At 41.9% G+C, this 21,898-nt stretch overlaps 1 protein-coding gene across 3 annotated transcripts in view; it reads left to right on the plus strand.

Moving 5' to 3' along the window:
* The window catches only part of ZRANB1 (zinc finger RANBP2-type containing 1), a 43,408-nt gene extending 22,744 nt beyond the window's left edge, over positions 1-20,664 (plus strand). For all 3 annotated transcript variants that reach the window (XM_058810861.1, XM_058810860.1, XM_058810862.1), the window contains exons 4-11: positions 2,878-3,065; positions 4,555-4,708; positions 7,080-7,151; positions 8,422-8,620; positions 12,666-12,786; positions 13,628-13,757; positions 17,408-17,637; positions 20,088-20,664. In XM_058810861.1, the coding sequence (XP_058666844.1) occupies positions 2,878-3,065; positions 4,555-4,708; positions 7,080-7,151; positions 8,422-8,620; positions 12,666-12,786; positions 13,628-13,757; positions 17,408-17,637; positions 20,088-20,306 (1,313 nt within the window). In that variant the 3' untranslated portion in view covers positions 20,307-20,664. The remainder of the gene's footprint in view (positions 1-2,877; positions 3,066-4,554; positions 4,709-7,079; positions 7,152-8,421; positions 8,621-12,665; positions 12,787-13,627; positions 13,758-17,407; positions 17,638-20,087) is intronic.
* Positions 20,665-21,898: the final 1,234 nt, after the last annotated feature.

Raw genomic sequence — 21,898 nt, forward strand, 5'->3', positions numbered from 1 at the left:
TGATTAAAAAACAGAGGATGGCCAGATAGTATCCATGCCCACAGTCACATTGTGACCTGTAGCTCTGCTGGTTTGTGTCATGCAGCACACCAACCCTGTACCTAAACTACTAAAAATACATTTCTTTATTTTTTTTAATTAAGGCCTAGAAAGTATACTCAGTTTGCTTGGTTTGGATGTATTACTTGATCTTGAGCTTAAACTTCATCAGCAAAGTTTAGAAATGTACTTTTTAACTGACAGCTTATATAACAATTTTAGTAATTCTAGGACATGGGGCTTTGAGGAATGTCAAGTATTGCAAGATGTGGGAATAAACTTCCAGAACTGGCAGTGCTGCATGGAGCACATGTCACTGATCTGGATCCTTATTGCAGCTTGTAGTAGTTGGTGCTTGAAAAAGGCATTGCCAAACCTCATGTGAGCACCTCAGCATCAGCCTTGGAGCTCAGTTGTTGCTGAGGTTTGATGAAGAGTGGGATGGTAATAAGCAGCTGAGGGTGGGGGACTGGAAGAACAATTAAAATGATGAATTTCCCAGTAGTAGGCTGTAGTAAAATGTACTGCTTGACAGGCTGGCTGGAATGTGATTTGGGTCTGATCATCTGTCACCAAAAGATCATTTTAGGGATATTTGTTTGGATTTTGAAATTCAGTTGTGTGTATTTGGATTCTCAGAATGGCCACCTGCCAGTCTTGGGTGGTGTTTGGTGTGTTTGTCTGGGGGATGTGGTGGAAGGTGCAGGTGTGGTGACAGGAGTCTCCCCTGTGTCAGCAGGAGTGGTTAAAATACAAAAAGGGGTGATGTGCCTTTTGGCCTTTAACAAGGCGCTTCTCCTAAATTAATGTAACAATAAAAAAATAATGATATCATAAAATAGCAGAGAATTCGCTCTTCTATCAAGTTTCTTCTTTCCTTTGATTCTTGGATTTGCCAGAGCTGTGGTATAACTTGTTTTAAGAGGGCAGGTCATGAGAAATTTGATTTGTTATCTGGATACACATCCACATCTACACACACACACAAAATACCAGTTTGGAGTATTTGGTTGGAATGATCATTGCAACAGCCATGAGGAATTGCCTTATCAGTGGCAGAAATGTTTCTTGCATGGAAATAAAGTCCTACACTTGGCACTTCTGACTCCTACAGAGCAAGAGCTAAAATAAAATAAAACAGATAGAACTCATCTGGGGAGAACACCCAGGCAGGCACTGAATGAGAGAGTAGTGCTGGAGAGGAGCAGGAATGTCCTCCTTGCAGGAGACAGACACATGCAGCACAAAACTGCAAAACACTGTCTCTGTGGTTTTCCTTCTGCCCTGGCCTGTTAGGACTCTGGAATGAGTGGGTAGATATTGTATGACTAAAATTTGCAGTTGAACTGTTGTTTTGGAACTTCTCTGCTTCAGACCACTGTTGAATAATCAAACTGGTATCTGTGGAAGCTTACACAGCACAGCTGATAACTTCGTAGAGAAATGTCTTGCACTGATAATCCATTTCCCCCCTGTGTTTCTTCTGAAAGCTTTATAATCTCAGCATTCAAAATGATACTTTTTGGCTGAGCTAAGAATGCTTTTCTAAATCCTGGATTAACCAGCAAGCCAGTGGTTACTGTGCTTCTCTGCTAGCAGCCATTTCAATTTGTTGTGTTGGAGTTTTTTTAATTTTGGTAGGGGATTTTTACTCATTTGGGATGAGGGGGTGGGAAGTGTTGTGGTTTTTTCCTTTTTTTAAATTTAATTTCATGTCCTGAGTGGGAGTGATTGCCCTGACTGGGTTTGATGACCTTTCCTGTTCATCAGCTTGTGTGTCTTGGTGAGCAAATGAAGTGAAGGATGGAGTTGGGTCTCAATCTGCAGCCTCCACTCAGCTGCTGACTCTCAGGAAGGAGGTTTAGCTGCAGAAAATAGGGACAGGGTTTTCTCATTTGTCATCTGTGCTCTTCTCTGCTTGAGCTGCTGCAACAAGAGCTGCTTCTCAGGAGTGAGATTCCATTTACTGCTCCAGTAAAGATGGCTTTAGGGACACTTCTGTTTCCTCAGTTCAGCACTGCACTGTTCTCTCGTGGACCACGCACCTAAAATAGAATATATTTGAAGGAATTTCCAAATTTAGGAAGGCTTATATTGGAACAGATCCTGTTAGCAGCTCCACATCTTACTGATGGTGTATTCTGATAATTGCAGCTAAGGAATGCATTCAGCGTGATTGGGCTTGATAGGAAGCATGGTACATAAATCAAGATTGCCAGGGACTTTAGAAGATGTTGGGTCATTCGTTGTTCCTCTCATCTTGCTTTAAAGGTACACACAGTGTATTTAATTTCTCTTTAATTCAGTTTTAATGGAGTATCCTGAGTGAAACTCTCAGGCTCCATTAGCAGCAGAGATGGTGAGCTGAAGAGAAAAATTTATGCTTTATACCATTTGTATTGTTTGGAAAAAAATAAAACTTTTATGCCAAAAACCTTTTAATAGATCCTATTTCTATGATCTAGTAATTGGTGATTAAGTAATCAAATTAATCTCTTTACTATGAAGAAATTACTTCCTCTCTGGTTAAATGAAATGCGTGTGTCTGTTACTGCTGGTGTTTCATCATGGGTCCACTTCTGAGCTGCCTTTTGATCTCTTACATTTTCCAGCTAGTGTGGGTAATAGAAATGGTCTGAGATGAGGTAAGTGTAAATACTTTGTAGCCTTCTGCCTAAAATAATAAAAAATTGGCAAGTTCCTTGCTATGCAGCTGATCATCATCTGTTGTTTGGCCTGTAACAGAACAGCTACAGGTGAGCTGTGAGATGAGGTGACTTGTTCCAGAATGGCTCCCTGGTGTCTGAAACGGGCTGTGTGTTGTTTCTGTGCCCTCAGGAGTCGTGGAAGGTGACCTGGCTGCTGTGGAAGCCTACAAGTCGTCCGGAGGGGACATTGCCCGGCAGCTGACGGCGGACGAGGTGCGGCTGCTGAACCGCCCGTCCGCCTTCGACGTGGGCTACACCCTCGTGCACCTGGCCATCCGCTTCCAGAGGCAGGACATGCTGGCCATCCTCCTCACTGAGGTGAGTGAGCTCCCCTGGCCCTTGCAGCCATGGAGCAGCCCTGTGGGGAGCTGCTCCCCTGTGGGCAGCCGGTGGTGCACAGCTCTGCTTTGTGCTCCTGGTGGAATTTACGTGAATCGCCGCCTTGTGCCTCGGATTTCTCCTCAAGGAGTGAGTTGGCTTTAAGAGACTCCCTGTGATGGTGCTGAGGATGTTCAGTTTGCTCATTAATGAACAGTCTTGGCACATGTTGGGACTTTACTGGCAGTGGAAGTGAGCTATTGTGAGGCTTCCTGTGCTCTGGGTGAGGGAGAGGAAATGCTCTCAAAGCAAAGCACTGACATCAATGACAGCGCAGTTTATTCTCACTTTGCTAATGAGTAAGTCTACCTGGGCTGGCTTTCCTGGCTTTTGGGGCAGCTTCTCTTCCAGAGAGAGGCAGATTTCTTGCTTTGCAAAATTGCTGCATTTTTTTTTCTATTCCTTGCCCATTTTGTAGACTAATTCCTCTATTTTGCTCTTCCATGTTCCATTGTGTCACCTCGCTTCTGGTGACCTCTGCTGTTCTCCATCTTTGCCCTGTAAATAATTCTGTTACCTTTTTTTGTCCTTTTCCTTCAGCTCAGACTTTTGGTTCCTCACCTGATCAAGGCCAGATTTTTATTCTGCCTCCTTCCCTGATGCTTAGTGCAATTCTGAAAGCTGCTGTTTGCCTACAAAGCACATAAAGATGATGGAATGCTCAATGTTGAATAATTAAAAAGAGTAGATGAAGCAAGACAAATGTAGCTAAAGCCTTGAGTATATATTTATATACGACTAATATCAGCAGCTTTGTGCTGCTTACATAACTCTGTGGATGGAGTTACATGTTTTAAAACAAGTCAATTTACTGAAATAATGTCTTAGGGATTTTTGTGTTTGGTTTTGTTTCAGTGCCTAGGAATACTGATTCATCTTGTAATTTCTGGAAATGCTTGGTAGTGTTTGAGCCCCAGTGATAATTTCCTTTTCTAGCATATGAATGAGTGAAAATGTGGGTCTTAAAGGTGCCTTTTTTTATATGCATCTGGTGTCATCCCTGTGCCACTTGTCCATCATTGAATGGGTTTCTGCTGCCAGTGAACTGGAGAAATTGAACTGTCTTAGCTTCATAATTTTTGGGAATATTGTAGGAAACTGTTTGCAGTGCTAATAAAGTTTTGTTGAGTCTAGACTTGACTCAGGCATGAGATTTAAGATTGCTGTTATTATGAGCTCTCACCTGTTTTCCTCTTTTTCATCTGGGAGTGGTCACCTTTTAACTCACTTCTTCAATTTAAAGATGTTTTAACCAGGTCTATGTTATCATTTCCATGACAAATGAGACATTTCATTAAGAGTCACTAAACTTTACATTTTTCAGGTTGCCATTGTTTACAGCTCTCTTGCACTCCTGCTGGTGGTCATCCCTCCCAAATCTTTATATTAAAAGGGCTGATCCTGAGTGCAGTAATGTGTTGTTTTACAGGTCTCCCAGCATGCAGCCAAGTGCATTCCTGCCATGGTGTGTCCCGAGGTCACGGAGCAGATCCGCCGTGAAATCGCTGCATCTCTGCATCAGCGCAAGGGAGACTTTGCCTGCTATTTTCTGACTGACCTTGTGACCTTCACGTTGCCTGCAGGTAGCTACAAACCCCTTCTTCCTGCTGGAAGATTTTATTGCTTGGCCACTAGTTGAAAATTAGGTATTTTGACTTTGTGGTGGTGATGTGTGTGTAGGTTTTATTCATTAACAGGCTTATTAATTTATTAAGAGTTTTGTTTATTAAGACCTATTTTATTAGGTCAGATTTAGTAGTTGAATTTGATTACTCAGTATTTGCACACTTCAGTCCATACATTGTTCCTGTGAACTGAGCATCTGTTGCCCTACTTAGACATGAAGAAATGGAAGACAAGTGGTGTGTTCTAAGGAAAGGCTGTGTTTAAAGTGAGGATTGGAGCCCAGACATTTCTGGTCTGTGATGTGACTTTTCACATGGCTATTTTAGCTTCCAGTCCTTGCTGTTGAGGCCCAGAGCTGTTTTTTTTTTACCTGGTTGTAGCAATAGCACTTTTTGAATACTTTTGAGGTGCTCCGAGATCAAGAGAATGTTTACCTATTAACAAGGAGCTATTAGGAGACTTGTAATCTTCAAAAGCTGTTTCCTTTAATAGAAGTGCTACCTCTAGTAAGAAAATGTGTAGCTGCAAACTGTGCCAATCAGCAGATCTGTCTGTCTTTTTTATAAAAAACATGGCAAGAATTCTATTTGGAACCCCTTTGGTTGAGTGTTACCTCATCTCCTCTACAAAATTCTGGATAATATTTACCACTTGTACACGTGGCTGAGGTGCTGTGTTCAGTTGTACCCTGTGGGTCATGTGTGAGGCACATGGGGTGTCTGGGAGAGTAAAATTTCATTGGTTTTTAGGGGAGAGAGGGGAAAGGGACAACAAGGATTTCATAACATGTGAGAAATGTTCTCTCCAGAGCTTAAGAATTTGTTTAGTGTTTTCAAGAGAGACATCTTAAAGCAGTGTGCAGATCTTTGAGTCATGTAGTAGCCATTTAGTAATTAAAAAATAAAGCTGTTCAAAAGCTTTTGTGCGTCAAGACTTTCTACTTTACTCACTCTTTGCCAACTGCACATCTTTTGCAGTTTGGCTCCAGAGAGCATTTCCCAGGATAGAAATGTAAATCACACAATCCTGCTCAGATGTTACCTGAACAATGTAGTTTAGGAACCAGTTTCCACTCGACCTTTCAGATAAACAGATTGGATCCTCCTGAAGAGCCAGTGCTTGGATATTAGAGAGCCAAGCTTTTACATTGATTACTGGTCACTGCAAGCAGTTTTAGCTTTAAAGCCCCAATCAATCATACAAAAAAAAAAAAAAAAAAAGACCACTCCACATCACCCTGCCTGCAGCAGGCATTAATGTGCTTCAGTAGCAACTCATGTGCCTAAAAGTGGGCTTAAAGCCCTGGGGTACTGGACATCTGAGCAGGACTGGCAGCTACCACACTGCGATTAAGAGAGATCTTTGTGTCCTTGAAATACCACTTAGGCCCCAGTCTTTATCCCCTAAAGTGCCTGAAGGGGTGCTGGATGTTCCTGTTCCTATTTTATTACTGCCTTCACTTTCACATGTTTAAGTTTCGTGATTGTGCTGGAACCAGTGAAGTTTCTCTGGTTGCTGCTCTGCCTGGCAACCCTTTACTGCTTATCCTCTGTTGGAATGCAGGCCAGGAGCAAATATTTACTGTGTGGCACATGCTGAGTTTTAGAATGTGTGACAGTGTTTGTTGCTTTAAATGATACAGCAGTCACAAAACAGTTCTGCCCATTATACAGATTTCCACCTATTTTTTCCCTTTTTTATTAGGTAGTTGCAAATTCTGTCTGTAATGCTCTTGGAGCAGTTGTCAGTACTGGTATTTTCTATGGCATAGCTCAGTAGTTTTCTCATTTCTTGTTTTTTAATTGCTGCAAACCATTGGAGGTCTCAGATCTGTTTCATTGAAGCCTGAATGAGATCACAAAGGAGGGGAATGTTCTGGAGAAGAACACATTCCTTGACAAACTGGGAATGGATCCCTGTTCATTGGGATAGTCTGCAGAGGAGAAGCCATTCCAGATGGGTGGAAAAGCATTGCTTAGGATTGAAGCTGTGCTAAAATACAATAGGGTTGAAAGTAAAAATACTCTTTTGTAAAATTTCTCACCTCAAAGTGCTTGTTCTTCACTTTCTCCTTCAGAGAAATCCAGTCTTACCCTATGCATGCTGTGATGATCCTTTCTGCATCAGAGGTGTGACAGTGAGGCTGAGATGCAAACCTGCCTCAGCAGCTCTGCAAAGCCTTGGGTCACACATGACAGCAGCTTTCCAGAGGAGGTGTTAAGGCTGATAGGGCAAAAGCTGTTCTGTGAGTTCTCCTGAGCAGCAGCTGCTGATGTCTCTTTTACAGTTACATTTAGTGACTCTTGTATTTGCGTTCTGTTTTTTCAGATATTGAAGATTTACCGCCCACAGTCCAGGAAAAATTGTTTGATGAAGTACTTGACAGAGATGTTCAGAAAGGTAAATGCACTGAGAACAGCTGGGGTCACTCCTGGCTTTTCATTAGACAATGTGTCTCTTCCTAAAAATAGACTATATGTGTCTGTATATACGTGGCTTTGTCCATGAACATGTTTTAAATAGAGGTTGGATGCTTTCAACTGGATCTGCACCCTGGAATTCATAAAGTCACAGAATGGATTGGGCTGAAAGGGACCTTGAAGACCTTCTGGACCAGGTTGCTCCAAACCAGCAGCTTCCAGAATGGGGCAGCCACAGCTTCTCTGGGCAGCCTGTGCCAGGGCTCACCACACTCACAGGGAGCAATTTCTTCCCAACATCCCATCTAACCCTGCTTTGTGGTAGGGGGATGCCATCCCCCTTGTCCTGTCACTACCTGCCCATGTAAAATTATTTTAATTTTAACATTTCCAGTCCATTTATGAGGCAGAGGGAGAATGGAGTCTGTAAAAATCATGTTTGTAGAGCTTTTAAAAAAATCTTTAAAAGTCAGTTTTGAGTCACAAGCTTTTTAAGGAAAACTGAAAAAAGTGTTTTCATTTCAGTAGCAATTCTCAAACAAATGATGGGGGAAGCTGTGGTTTGGTTTTGGTTTATTTTATTGACAGTGGAAGAAATTTCCACAGCCAGTGTAGTTGACCTGTTCATGTTGATGCCTTGTGAGGGCTCAACATGAGGGCTGTGAGAGCTGTGAGGGCTGGCCTAGAACAGAGACTGGACAAAGTTAAAGAATAAAGCAGGGATTTATTAAAAGGCCTCCATGGATGCACCTTGGGCAGCACCAGAGCCCAGCCAGGGCTGCACCCAAGATGAACCAAAATGGCCCCAAAATGCACGGCCAGGCACGGGCTCTGTCCCTGGGATCAGTTCTGCTCCATTTGCAGTTCATTGTCCCATTCCAGCTTTAGCCCTGCAGTCCCACCCTGCTTGTTTTTCTCTCTGCAGCCCACGGTGTTTGTGCTCCTGGGCTGAGATTTGGATCATTTGTCCTTGGTGCCCAGCTGGAGCAGGAATTGTTTTTGTCTCCCTGCTCTGTGCACAGAGCTCACCATCCCCTGATATGAGGCTCAGAAATGCACACTAAAGCAGTGCAGAATCTGAAATATATAAAAGCTAAAACCTGAGGCATCAATTGTGGTATGAAGACAGAGTATAAAACAGAGTTTCATTCATGCAAAGGGGTAAGTCATTGAGACTATGCCATTATTGTGCTGTGTGAATTCCCTGAGATAAACAAGAGCTTGTTTAAGAGCTGTCTGTGCCGTTGCAGAGCTGGAGGAGGAGTCTCCCATCATTAACTGGTCCCTGGAGCTGGGGACACGCCTGGACAGCAGGCTGTACGCGCTGTGGAACCGCACGGCCGGGGACTGCCTGCTGGACTCGGTGCTCCAGGCCACCTGGGGCATCTACGACAAGGACTCCGTGCTGCGCAAGGCCCTGCACGACAGTTTACACGACTGCTCCCACTGGTGAGTCTGGGCAGCTTCTGCCCCTGCTGCAGCAGCAAAACCCCACTGCCTGCCCTCCCCAGTACCCTGCTGGCTTGGTTGGAAAAGCCAGATGTCTGCTAAGGAAGGTAGAAGCCTCCCTTGAAATGGAAAATGTAAATCTCCTCCCTCCAAATTGTTATAATTTTGAAATTAAGGGGCTCTCAGGCAAAAATACAGGAATAGAAATAACAGAATAACAGTTCTTTACTAGGAAAATTAAAAATACAAATGCAATAGTACCACAAAAAAACAACAAAAAACCCAAACCAAACAATTGCCAGAGTCAGAGCAGGAGCTGTCCCCCTGTGTGTCAGGGTGGTGTCCCAGCCCCATGCCATGGGGGCTCAGCCCTCCTGCAGTGCCGGCTGTGGCTCTGCTGCAGCAGGGATCCTGCACAAGGGGGGAGTTTTCCTCTGCAGCTCCAGGGCTGCTGCAGATGGGCCTGGGCTCCCTCTGGCCATGCAGGGCAGCAGAAAGCTGCTCCTCTGGCAGTGCAGGGGGCAAAGGCTGCTGGGGTGTCCCAAAGCTCAGATTGGATCCAGGCAGGAATGCTTGGCTCCTCCCCTGGGCGGAGCATCTCCCCATGGGATGCTGGGATTGGATCAGCCCTGCAGGGACACTCAGTGGCCATGGACAGCAGAGATCTCCTGGAGGGAGGGTTGGCTGTGGAAGAGATAAAGAAAACTGCCCCATGAACAGAGATAACTGCCCCACCTCTGACAGATGGCAATAGAATTCACACCCCCAGCCACATCTTACATTGCAGCCCAAGACACCTGTGGGTTGTGCTCCTCAAAGCTGTCCAGTGGTCCCAGCTGGGATCTTCATCTCATGTTTTAAATAGGAGCACTGGAAACTTGGATGCTGTGAACTCAGGGTTGGGGTGTGATGCTCAGCAAATGGCATTTCAAACACTAAAATACTTTATACTTGTCAGGCATGCACTAACCACAGTTACTGCAGCTGCAGTTTGTGTCCTGGCAATGTAAATCATGCACATGCCATGCCTTGCTGCTCGGTGGGAGCTGTGCAGAAGATTGTTAGTAGAAGATAGCCTTTTATTCTTTATAAACTTTTCAGTGTTTTCATTCCATCTGCTTAGTTACAGCTTTACTCAGGATTGCTCTTTTTATCCCTGTTCTGTCTGCTGAAATAATGGTAGTAAAGCAGACAGTGTTGACATTTAACTGGTTCTGTCATTTGGCCATAAAATTGATTTATCATTCTGTAAAACAACTTTTCTTGCTTTGCACTGACCTTCTTTAGTTGGATGCTGTGGTTTCCTTCTGCTAGAGGGACAATCTCAGTTGTTCCCCCAGTGGTGTCCAGCAGCTCTCCAGGGTGTCCTGGACTAAGGGATGAGCTGATAAAGACTGATAATCCCAGTCACAGGTGATCATTTCTTTGATGTTCTTGTAGTCAAGGACAGGAGAAACACTGTCAGCACATACTGCAGAAAGACTGTCCCTGTCCTCTTGCTGTACAGAAGATTAATTTAGGGGTAAATTTTGTGCTGTTGAGGGAGAACCCCTCAAATTAGCATCCAGAGCTGGGTTCCAGAAAATGATGCTTCAGAAGCAATTCTCCCAAGAACCAGTGTCTGAGAGGATCTGTCACTGCTTTGGAGCTGTTCAGCATGGAGTGTGCACCTCAACCATGCAGGAATGTCCCTGGCATCACAGACAACTCCCATGAGGCCAGAACAGAAATTTAGCATAGAACAGGTTTTGTTATTTATGGTAACAAAACTAAACATGGTATCCAAAAACACGCTGCAAACTACTGAGCTTTGGACCAAAGCTCCTAAAATATTGGTGTTAATTGTGGTTGACTTACTGCTGTATCTTAACATAACTCTCACTTAGAGGCTACTCAATCTTTTAAGCTTTTTAGTTTATGTCTAGACAGAATTTTCATTTTACTCTGTATTTGTGTAATCTTTATCCTTATTAGAAGCATAGTTTTTAACTGATTGATGTGCTCCTTCAAGGGAACAAAACTTCAGACTAGCAAGAACAAGTCTTCAAGGAACAAGTCATGTTCTTGTTAGAAACAAGTCTTTAGAATAAATCTTTTAGCCAGATTTTGTTGTAAATTGATCATTCTGTACATCCTGTAAGTGATGTATACATTCCATTTGAGAAGATACATTTAATTTTGTGGGCTAGGACATGTGGCTGATAGGAAGAGATGTCGTCACTGGAACAGGCTCTTAAATGCAATCCCTGCTTAAACTTTTATCTAGTGGAATTATTCTTCAAAGCCTCCACAAAGACACTTAAAAATGGGTATTTTTATAGTCAGACAGAAAACACTCATGTAACTCATTTGACCTTGTTTTGTTATGTTTGTTTAGATGCTGAACAAAGAAAAATCTATTTACCAGAGACAGTCTGTGTCTGGTACTCAGAAAAGCTCCACACTGAAGTTCCCAGAGGCTCTGGCCTGTGGAGTCTTTTCCACTCACCTTTCAATAACTCCCCTTTTTTAGTTTACACAAAAGTGTATTTTGAAGTGCCCCTTTTGTGTTCCACCATTAGCTTTTGCTGGAGAACAGGCACAATGCCCTAAGTTGACTTTCAGAATTTTATTCTTTAATGGATGCACTCAGTTCTCTTGTGTTAACCTGAAAAGTTTGCTTTAAATGAGATCAAAATCTTGTCTAACTCAGGGAAGAAACTTCTTTAGGAGAACACTTTCACAATCCATCTTTTAGGGAGTAGTTTGGTGTTTTCTTTTTTTTCTTTTTTCCCTTGAATTTTCTGGGCTTTTTCTCTCATTCTGGTGGTGTGGGAGTTTTTGTTGTTGCTTTGCTTTGGTTTTTCTTTCCCCCAGAATCTGATTAAATTTCTTTCAGGAGAACTGAGAATGAATTTAACACAAAGTACTGGTAGAAATTTATGAGAGAAAACAGGCAAAATATTTATCAGGTTCAAAGGTGGAAGTGTTGGTGTGTTTAGATAAAAACTGGAGTATAGATCCAGAAGATTCCCTGTAGATATTACTGTCAATCAGACCTATCCAAATATCTCAATAACAGGAATTTTAAGCCATGCAAAGGTTTTCCTGGACTCAGGAAACCCAGCCTGGCTGGTGGCTGCTGTCCTACACACCAAGATTTTAGGGTGATTCCACCTTCACTGAAAGCATAGGAAAGATCTTATCCACACACACTCACTGCCTGCTGATATTCTCAGATTTTAATTAAATGAGTTCATTTCAGTGACATTCTTAATAAGCTGAAACTTCAGAATGGTTTCTTTGTTTTCACAGTAAAGGCCATTGTTTAAAAATTGGCTTAGCACTGTTCCCTAAATCCTGGTTCCTAATACGAAGTTATGGCTTTTCCATAGGTTGGTGATTGGACAGAGTTAAAAATTTTAAAAAGCAAGCACCTTCCTCTTAATGTGTCATTTTTCTTGGTAAATGGTTAAATAAAATATCATGACTAAACTAAATCAAATTTTGCATATTTGATTCTTATCCACACTGCTTTACAACTCCATATAATGTGGAATTACCATCCCTTTGCTCCAAAATCTGGTATAAAACAGGTTCTGCCTCTTAACCACGGGCTGTTGGAAATTGAGATACAAGCATTTTGAAGTTAATTGACTCATGATGTGGTTAAAAATAGACAATACCTATTTTTTGTGTGAGAAGAATGAGCAACTCCTGCTGTATGAAATGGAATGTCTTACATTCTGTGTATATCAACACTTCAATAAGCCTAAATAAGACTTGCAAAAAACCAAAACAATCCCCATTGCAGGAGGTATCAAACTAGGCATGAGCCTGGTAGGAGCTTGGATCACGTCCTTTTTTTTTAAGTGGTTCTTAAGTGAAGATTGATAAATGGAGTCTCCTGAAGATAAAAAAACAAAACAAAATTCAGTTTTCCTGCACTTGCTCTCTCTCTTCTCCCTTCTTGGGATGAAGGTTAAATACTGCTGTCAGGATTATGGTGGTTGAGTAAATATTTTTGCCTTTACCACTTTTTTTCTCTCTCTGTGTAACATTTTAGGTTCTACACACGCTGGAAAGAGTGGGAATCGTGGTATTCCCAAAGCTTCGGTTTACATTTCTCCTTGCGAGAGGAACAGTGGCAGGAAGATTGGGCATTCATTCTCTCTCTTGCAAGCCAGGTAAGAAAACTCCTTTGTCAAAGGGCTTTTGGAATAGATATTTTAATAGCTGGAAAGAAGTTTCAGAACTAGAAGAGTTTTTTGGGAATAAGAATATTTCTCTATGAACTAAGAATATTCCTCTTAAGCCGATGATCTTAAAATCTTACTGGGGAAGCTTTTCTGCTGATATGGAAAGGTTCATTTGAAATTACAATTTTTGAGCTTCCTACTAAGCAGTGCAACACAAAAAAAGACTGGTGGTATTAGAGTGAAATCTGTAGAACAAATTCATAGACAATCATATGTTTAATATCCAGCTCCTGCAGCACTTTTACCTCCCAAACACACCTCCAAATCTGTCAGCTTACACTGCTCAAACTCCAGCAAGCTGAGATTTTATAACTGCCCTCCAAAATGAGATTTACATTCCTATAAGCTTCCAGCTATGGGAGTTATTTTAGCTCCTCTTTTAAAGTATAAACATGATTTTGGTGCTATTTTTTTTGAGATTTGTTTTGTATGTGCCCTTTTCCTATCATCAAAAGGTATTTGCCTTAAAGTGCCCTCAGATGAAGGAATTATTTTTAGACCTAACATTATGTAGAGTTTCACTTCTAAGTGGGGAATGAAATCCATTACAATGAATCTGGGCAATAGGACAGAGAATTATTACTGACAGCTGACAAGCTGAAATGTTTTTCCTTATTTCCAATAATTTTCCAGTCTTTTGTTTTTCCTGTCAAAGCTTTATCACTCTTAAAAGCATTTTCTCTCTCAATTTGAAGACTGTTTTTCAAATTTCAAAGTAGAGGATGGTAAGTTCTGTTTCAAGTTCTGTCTTTCTTTGTGTTTGGTTCAGCCTGGAGCGAGTTTGGAGCAGACACACATTTTTGTACTTGCACATATTCTTAGAAGACCAATTATAGTTTATGGAGTAAAATATTACAAGAGTTTTCGGGGAGAAACATTAGGATATACCCGCTTCCAAGGTAAGCCTTTCATTTTCTAAATTCACCTTTCAACAGGGGTGGGCTGTAAATCACTAGTGACATGAAGTGACTGTCTGGAGAAGGATGGAATGCTATTGTAGATAAATTTTCATTTGCTGTTAAAAAGAACAAAATAATCGTCTCCAAACTTGAAGTTTTTCATTTTATAAGTGGGTATGGTGCCTGTAAAAGTGAATTCCATGGTACTTTAAATGGGAATAAAAATTTTATTTGTGTTTCAGTGATTCACACTTTACAGCAAGTGTGAATACTGACTTATTTCCCATCAGTACTATAATTTTGCATAGCTTGATCAGGTTCTTTCTGAATTTTTTCCCTCCTTGTCTTCAGGACAACCTGACTGTCCTTAAGATAAATGTGAAGATGACTCAGTCCAGTTTTGCTTAGACTTAACATCTGTAGATTTCTAAAGATGCATTTGCTGCTTTGCAAACCAAATCTGTGTTTGGGCAACTTTCCCCTCTGTGACATGCTAATACTTTATTGTTCAAATAATAAAACATGAGAGGGGATTGGGAGCATCTGCACAAACTGAGCTGTAAACAGAACTATGGGGAAGGAGCTGTGTGTGTTCCAGGGCTTGGGACATTTGTTTTGCCCACAGTTCATGTTCCTGGCCTCAAGTACATCTGCTTGATGGTGACCCACTCTTTATTTATAGCTTAGCTGAGGACTTCCCAAACATCTTTGTGATTTGGAAGAAAAAAATGTGGTGATTTTGGAAGGAGGCAAGGCCATGATCTGTAGAAAACACTAAGCCGTGCAGTTAATGTTAATTTATAACTATTTAGAGTCTTGGCTTCTAAGTTTGGGGCAATAACAAAACTTCATGTAGGGAAATTAATTACCTTTTTGAAGAGTCTAGAACTTTAGTAGTCATTGTAGTTAGATGTTAACTTTTGTTTTGATGATGAAAGGCAGCTGGGAAGGGACAGTACTTGTGTCACTTAAATCTGACACTCCAGCTTTGTGTTGCCTTTAACTCCAAGGCTTAGTGGTTTGCAAAGGTTTTATTTCCTAGATTGGGCATCGAGGCAGACAAGTGTTACGTGGCCTAAATGTGCTGAAATTTTCTTGCTCTGTGAACCAGAAGGGTGCCTGGAACTCCCTTTTACTGCACACAGGTTTCCAGGAATTTAGGCAGCCAAATAGTTACAGCTTGAGATTTGCTTGCCACAAGCCCCATCCATCCATGCATGGAAACAGCCTTGGGAACAGGTGAACTTGGAGTCCAGTGTCACAGTAACTGGAATTGCTCCTCTCCCTGGCCAGCCACATTTTTGTGGTCAATGTGTGCTCATGCAATGCCATTGGCACAGCTGAACCCCAGCTGGGTGGGGTGGGCTGCCAGGAGGAGCCTCCTGCTCTGGGCCTGTGTGTGGGCTCTGCTCAGCACCTGCAGCTCTGGGGAGTGCTGGGGTGTCCCTGCCTCTGTTTAACATCACATCCACCAGAAAAGTCCCTGGAATGTCCAAGGCCAGGTTGGACAGGGAAGGTGGAAGATTGGGCAGGGGGTGGAACTGGATGGGCTTTAAGGTCCCTTCCAACCCAAACCACTCTATAATAGAAATGGAGAATTGAATTTTTTAAATGCTTGTTCAACATCATGGATCAGTTTGTAGCACCCTCTTAGCCACCCCTAAAATACTTTTTTCCCAGGATTCCTTGTTCCAGCTTGGCATCCTTGCTGTAGCTGCTGTGAATCCCATAATTGCCAGCCTCCTTGTTCCCCAGATTCCAGCTGACTGTTAATTCTGTAAATCCTAAAGCTTCAGTGGTGGAAGATCTGTTTTCTCAAGCTCTATGACCTTTCTGGTCTAGCCACATGTATTTAGTGGCACAAATGTACAGCCTTTAAAATTGAACAGGAAAAACGATGACTGACTGAAGTGATCATCAGGTCAGGCTGGAGAAACTAAATCCTGTCTGGGTGGCCTCAGGATAGGTGTCAGCCCATCCTCTTTATTTTCTGTGGCTTGTGTTTGTGTCAACTGTTGTTACACGACCTCCTGGCTTTATATCACAGTGACTTTTATAACTCTTAAGAGCACTAGATATTCTCCCTGGCAATGCTTGAAATTCTTTTCTTGTGGAGCTCATCACAGTGTTGAGGAGGAATGGAAAGTGCAGCACAGCCTTCTGTCCTGGGGAAATGATTAGTGTGGAATTTTCACCAGGATAAAACAATGGTGAAGGAAGGTTTCCAAACACTTGCTGAATTTCAGTGTAGAGATGGAGGCAAGCAGATGAGTTTCAGTCCTGTGCTCCAAGGAATTGAGGGACTGTCTTCCTTACATTTGGCTGGATGTCATCTTCAGTGTAAATTTTAATTTTGTCTGGATGTTTGGTTCTTGCCCTTAAATGCAAAGGTTTGAAACTTTCTGGTGAAACTTATCCTGTGTTTTTCACTTTCTGTGTTTAACATTGCTTTAGAGTGAAACTTGATAATAGGGACAGGAGGGAGGGCTAAGAATGTATTGAAAGATCTGTCTTTAAATCAAGGTGTTGTAAAAACTTGTAGGACTCTTAATTGTAAACAAATGGCAAGACTTCTAGGTAGCCCTTGATTGCTAATTCAAAAACAAGGAGGGGAGAAAAAAGGCACAATTGTTTACTGGTAGCCCCCACTAATTTTTACTGCAGTACAAAAAGATGAGCTCAACACTTAAGCAGAACCTCCAAAGCCACCCCTGCCTCAGGTTCCCATTTTAGCCTTGCCCTTCCCTCTCCATGGCTGTGAGGAGCTGTTTGCAGCAGCAGCTGTACTAGGAGGGGTTGCTATGCTACATGTGCACTTGAGTTTATGTGGGGCTATTTTTACCCTGTCACAAGGTGAGCTGTGCTTTTGCTTAAGTTGTCTTGCAGCAGTACACACCAAGAATTATTTATGTTCCTGGAAGAAAGGAGTTCCAGTTTTATTTTGAGACCTCGAGCAAATTGCTGTCTTTATTGCTAAAAATGGTGATGAGAAAAAGTGCAGTTCTTCTCAGAATCTGTGACATCAGGTGTTGGTTGTAGCTGAGCAAAGTCGTATCAGCTTTTTGGTGCTTTTTCCTTTCTTTTTTTTTTTTTGTAATTGATATGAATAATTGATGTGTGTTAATTTAATCTGTGAGTACTGTATATGAGCAGTCCCATTCTCTGGGATGGGTTACATCAGTGCTGAGTAACATTTTGTGCAGTGAGTTCTTTTAATGATAAGTTTTGTGAGCAGATGGTGGAATTTTTGCTCTGGTAAAAATAGACATCTGACTGTAACCTTTATTTCTGTCATACAGAATCTTTTTTTTTTTCTTCAGTTTTAAGAAGAATTATCAAACATAAAAGGCAGCTTTTCTAATCCTGTTTTTTTTCATCACTGCACTATAGATCATCAATTTTAGGGCTGTGGTAATGTAGTGGTTGTGATTGTAAACTCCTGTGTTTAAACTTGCATTGCAAAGATTGACTTGTGTTAATTAACAACAATTCTCTCTACTGCAAAGTGTGGCCTGTGTCAGTGCAGACCAAACCGTGCATGTTTTAAATGTGCTGTGCTTCTCTTTGGCCCAAACCACACGGTTTGTATCAAAACCCTTCCTTGCTGAGCAGCAGTTCTGAGCCTTCCCCTGTGCTTTCCTTGCCCACAGGTGTGTATTTGCCTTTGTTATGGGAACAGAGTTTTTGTTGGAAGAGTCCCATAGCTCTGGGCTACACGAGGGGCCATTTCTCTGCCCTGGTTGCCATGGAGAACGATGGCTATGGCAATCGAGGCGCTGGTGCTAATTTGAACACTGACGATGATGTTACTGTTACTTTTCTACCCTTGGTGGACAGCGAGAGGAAATTATTGCACATTCACTTCCTTTCTGCTCAAGAGGTAAGAAAGAAACACCTGGTGTGTGCTGGAGACTTTGTCACAGCTGCTCCCTGAAGCTCAGCAATCTCTGTAGCCCCCTGAGCTTTGGTGTCTAGAGAATTACAGGGAGTGTGCTGTTCTGGGTAATTAATGCAGCTCCCTTCCCCATCATTCCAGGTGATGCTGAAAGGTATTTTCCCACAAATTTGATGTTTATTTACAGCTCTGTAAATAGAATGTAACTTCATTGACCATGTAAATCAGAGAAACAAATCATAGAATCACAGAATGTCCTGAGTTGGAAGGGACCCACAAGGATCATCCAGTCCAACTCCTGGCCCTGCACAGGACACCCCAACAATCCCATCCTGTGCCTGAGAGCACTGAATATCAGCATACCTAGAAAAGGACACAAAAATAAGGGTTCTGTCACTAAAGCAAGACTGAAATCTGCCTTTTAGGGTTTTTTTCCCTAAAAGATGAAGCACAAATATTGGCCTACAGTTGCAGCATTTTCCACCTTCTATTCTAATGAAACTCAACTCATTTTTGCTTTAATAACTATGATAAAGACATGAAATTACTTCCCTAAAGGGTGTGCATGGGTGAAGAGAGGGCTGGAAAACTGAAGTAATTGCAGAAAGTGGGCATTCTGTAAATAAAAGGAGAAAATTACGAGCTTCAGGTCTAGAAAGGGATGTTTCCTTAGCAAGTGATATTTGTTACATTTTACAAGAGAAAATATTTCACATTGAGAACTTATAAAAATGTGTTTGTAAAGCCAGAAAGCTCTGTTAGGACTTCCCTCCTTATATGTGGTGCTTACTGTAGATAAATAGCTGCTTAAAAATAACTGAAGGCTATACTGGAAATAGACATGTGAAAAATGGAGAGAGAAAGAGAGAAAGAAAGAAGGATGGATGGGTGGATGGATGGATTAGAAGAGCTGGAGAGTACTTCCAGAGCCTTTGGCTGGAAATGCAGTGGGCATCAGTTTTCCTTTTGTGGGTGTGATGCTTTGGGGTGGCTACCTAGAAGAGAGGTGAAGTTAAGAGAATCTTAGATGAGATTAAGAGAAGGCAGTGGGGCGTGCTGGGAGCGGGGCTGGCGTTGGGCGTTTGGGAGAAAGGGATGTTTCCTTAGCAAGCCATGATATTTGTTGTATTTTACAAGAGAAAATGTTTCACATTGAGAACTTACAAAAATGTGTTTGTAAAGCCAGAAAGCTCTGTTAGGACTTCCCTCCTTATATATGGTGCTTACTGTAGATAAATAGCTGCTTAAAAATAACTGAAGGCTATACTGGAAATAGACATGTGAAAAATGGAGAGAGAAAGAGAGAAAGAAAGAAGGATGGATGGGTGGATGGATGGATTAGAAGAGCTGGAGAGTACTTCCAGAGCCTTTGGCTGAAAATGCAGTGGGCATCAGTTTTCCTTTTGTGGGTGTGATGCTTTGGGGTGGCTACCTAGAAGAGAGGCGAGGTTAGGAGAATCTTAGATGAGATTAAGAGGATCCAGTGGGGCGTGCTGGGAGCAGGGCTGGCGTTGGGCGTTTGGGAGAAAGGGATGTTTCCTTAGCAAGCCATGATATTTGTTGTATTTCACAAGAGAAAATATTTCACATTGAGAACTTATAAAAATGTGTTTGTAAAGCCAGAAAGCTCTGTTAGGACTTCCCTCCTTATACATGGTGCTTACTGTAGATAAATAGCTGCTTAAAAATAACTGAAGGCCGTACTGGAAATAGACGTGTGAAAAATGGAGAGAGAAAGAGAGAAAGAAAGAAGGATGGATGGGTGGATGGATGGATTAGAAGAGCTGGAGAGTACTTCCAGAGCCTTTGGCTGAAATGCAGTGGGCATCAGTTTTTTCCTTTTGTGGGTGTGATGCCTTGGGGTGGCTACCTAGAAGAGAGGTGAGGTTAAGAGAATCTTAGATGAGATTAAGAGAAGGCAGTGGGGCGCGCTCGGAGCAGGGCTGGCGCTGGGCGTTTGGGAGAAAGTGATGTTTCCTTAGCAAGCCATGATATTTGTTGTATTTCACAAGAGAAAATATTTCACATTGAGAACTTATAAAAATGTGTTTGTAAAGCCAGAAAGCTCTGTTAGGACTTCCCTCCTTATACATGGTGCTTACTGTAGATAAATAGCTGCTTAAAAATAACTGAAGGCCGTACTGGAAATAGACGTGAAAAATGGAGAGAGAAAGAGACAAAGAGACAAAGAAAGAAGGATGGATGGGTGGATGGATGGATTAGAAGAGCTGGAGAGTACTTCCAGTCTTTGGTTGAAAATGCAGTGGGCATCAGTTTTCCTTTTGTGGGTGTGATGCTTTGGGGTGGCTACCTAGAATAGAGGCAAGGTTAGGAGAATCTTAGATGAGATTAAGAGGATCCAGTGGGGCGCGCTGGGAGCAGGGCCGGGCTGGGCGTTTGGGAATTCTCACTGCTGGTGTTTGTGTGCCCCAAAGATAGGCAACGAGGAGCAGCAGGAGAAGCTGCTGCGGGAGTGGCTGGACTGCTGCGTGACCGAGGGAGGGGTCCTGGTGGCCATGCAGAAGAGCTCCCGCCGGCGCAACCACCCGCTGGTCACCCAGATGGTGGAGAAGTGGCTGGACCGCTACCGCCAGATCCGGCCCTGCACGTCCCTGTCCGATGGCGAGGAGGACGAGGATGACGACGATGAGTGAGGGGGAATAAAGTGCAAATGAGCAGCGCAGAGTGTGTGCCCCCGAGTGAGCGTTGTGCTGTAGCAGTTGGGTGTGGAGCGACCCAGGTTAGGGGATACATGCTGGGAAGGATTCTCCGACGGCACGGGGAGAGGATGGAACGCTCATCCTGCTGCCCGGAGAGAGCCGAGTGGGCTGGACTACAGTTTGTATAAAAACACGAAAAAGAAACAAAAAACAGCTAATTTTATTATCAAGATGGGAAAAAAAAAAAAACCAACCAAACCAAACCGACCCCATTTTTCTTTCTGACTGTAAATCTGTCTATAAATGTACCGCATGTGGTTGTGTAAGAGGTTGTGTAATAGGAAACGTATACCAGCATCTTAATTATTGCAGAGAAATTTTTCAACTAAGGGCACTTCTGAAAGCACATGTGAGCTGGATGGATATCTCCTCCCTCTGAGATTCTTTTACAGTAGAACCTGGTCTTCTCCATCACCTTTTAGATACTCTGACACATTTCCCTGAAAGGCCTTTTCCTGTGAAATCTCACTAGTGCCCAGGTCAGATTGTGAGAGGTTTTTTTTGTTTGCACAGATATCCACAGCAAGTCATAAGCAAAAATGCGTTCGTTATTTTACTAATATTTTAGTTATTGCTGTGCACACGTAATAAAGCCTAAACTCTATGGAACAAACTGGAAGAGAAGCTAAATTTACATTGAGTGAAATGATTTGTTTCCTGAAAAAGCTTTTCTGGGGTTTTTTTTTGCCTTTTATTTTTTCTTCTAATAGTTAATAGATTCCTTTCAGTAAACATAAGGATATTTATTCAGAGAAGTGACCTAAAAGATTTTATTCCTGTGAGCATACACTAAACAAAATTGTGTGAAATCTGAGAACTTGAACACAATTGAGAATTTAATCTTGTCAAAACTCAGTCTTGCTGTGTTACAAATTATATCATTTTTATCATTTATTCTTTGATCACTCAAACTTTGCTGCAAATGAAAAAACACCTTTTTAAAGGTTACTCCTCGGTCACTAAATCTAGTGAGAATCCACTTGGCAGTTCTAATTAAAAAGAAAGAATCTATGCTCAAGTTGTTTAAAAGCACTGTTATATATTTCTCAGTATGTAAACCTGGGAATTTCTTGCATGTTGATTGATGTGGCCATACTTAAACTTATGTAAGTTCCTAAGACTGTAAGTTCAGAGTATATTCTCCAGTAGAAATTTTATTATATTTGATAACTTTAGCCATGTAACCTGTAATGGATAAAGTTTATCTAAAAATCTCACTGAAACACTAAAGGTTAATGCCAGTTTTTACATATACAGTGCAATTCAGGTTGTCTTGAAAAGCACTTTTGATGGTGTGGTGGTTGAATAAGAAATTTTGCAGTAGATGAAATTGTTTTAATTAGAATTTTGAAAGAAGCCCCATAGCACCTATTTTTATGTAGTTCAGAGCTATGGAAACCCTGAGGAAGTTGCTGCTTTTTCTTCCAAATGCTGCTTAGATGGTGTTGAAATGTGCACAACTCCTACAGAAACTTGGTGACGACACCGAAAGTAAAGAAATAATGAAGTACTGTATTAATTTTGCA

Source organism: Ammospiza caudacuta, chromosome 9 (genome assembly GCF_027887145.1).
Source record: "Ammospiza caudacuta isolate bAmmCau1 chromosome 9, bAmmCau1.pri, whole genome shotgun sequence".
Lineage (NCBI taxonomy): Eukaryota > Metazoa > Chordata > Aves > Passeriformes > Passerellidae > Ammospiza > Ammospiza caudacuta.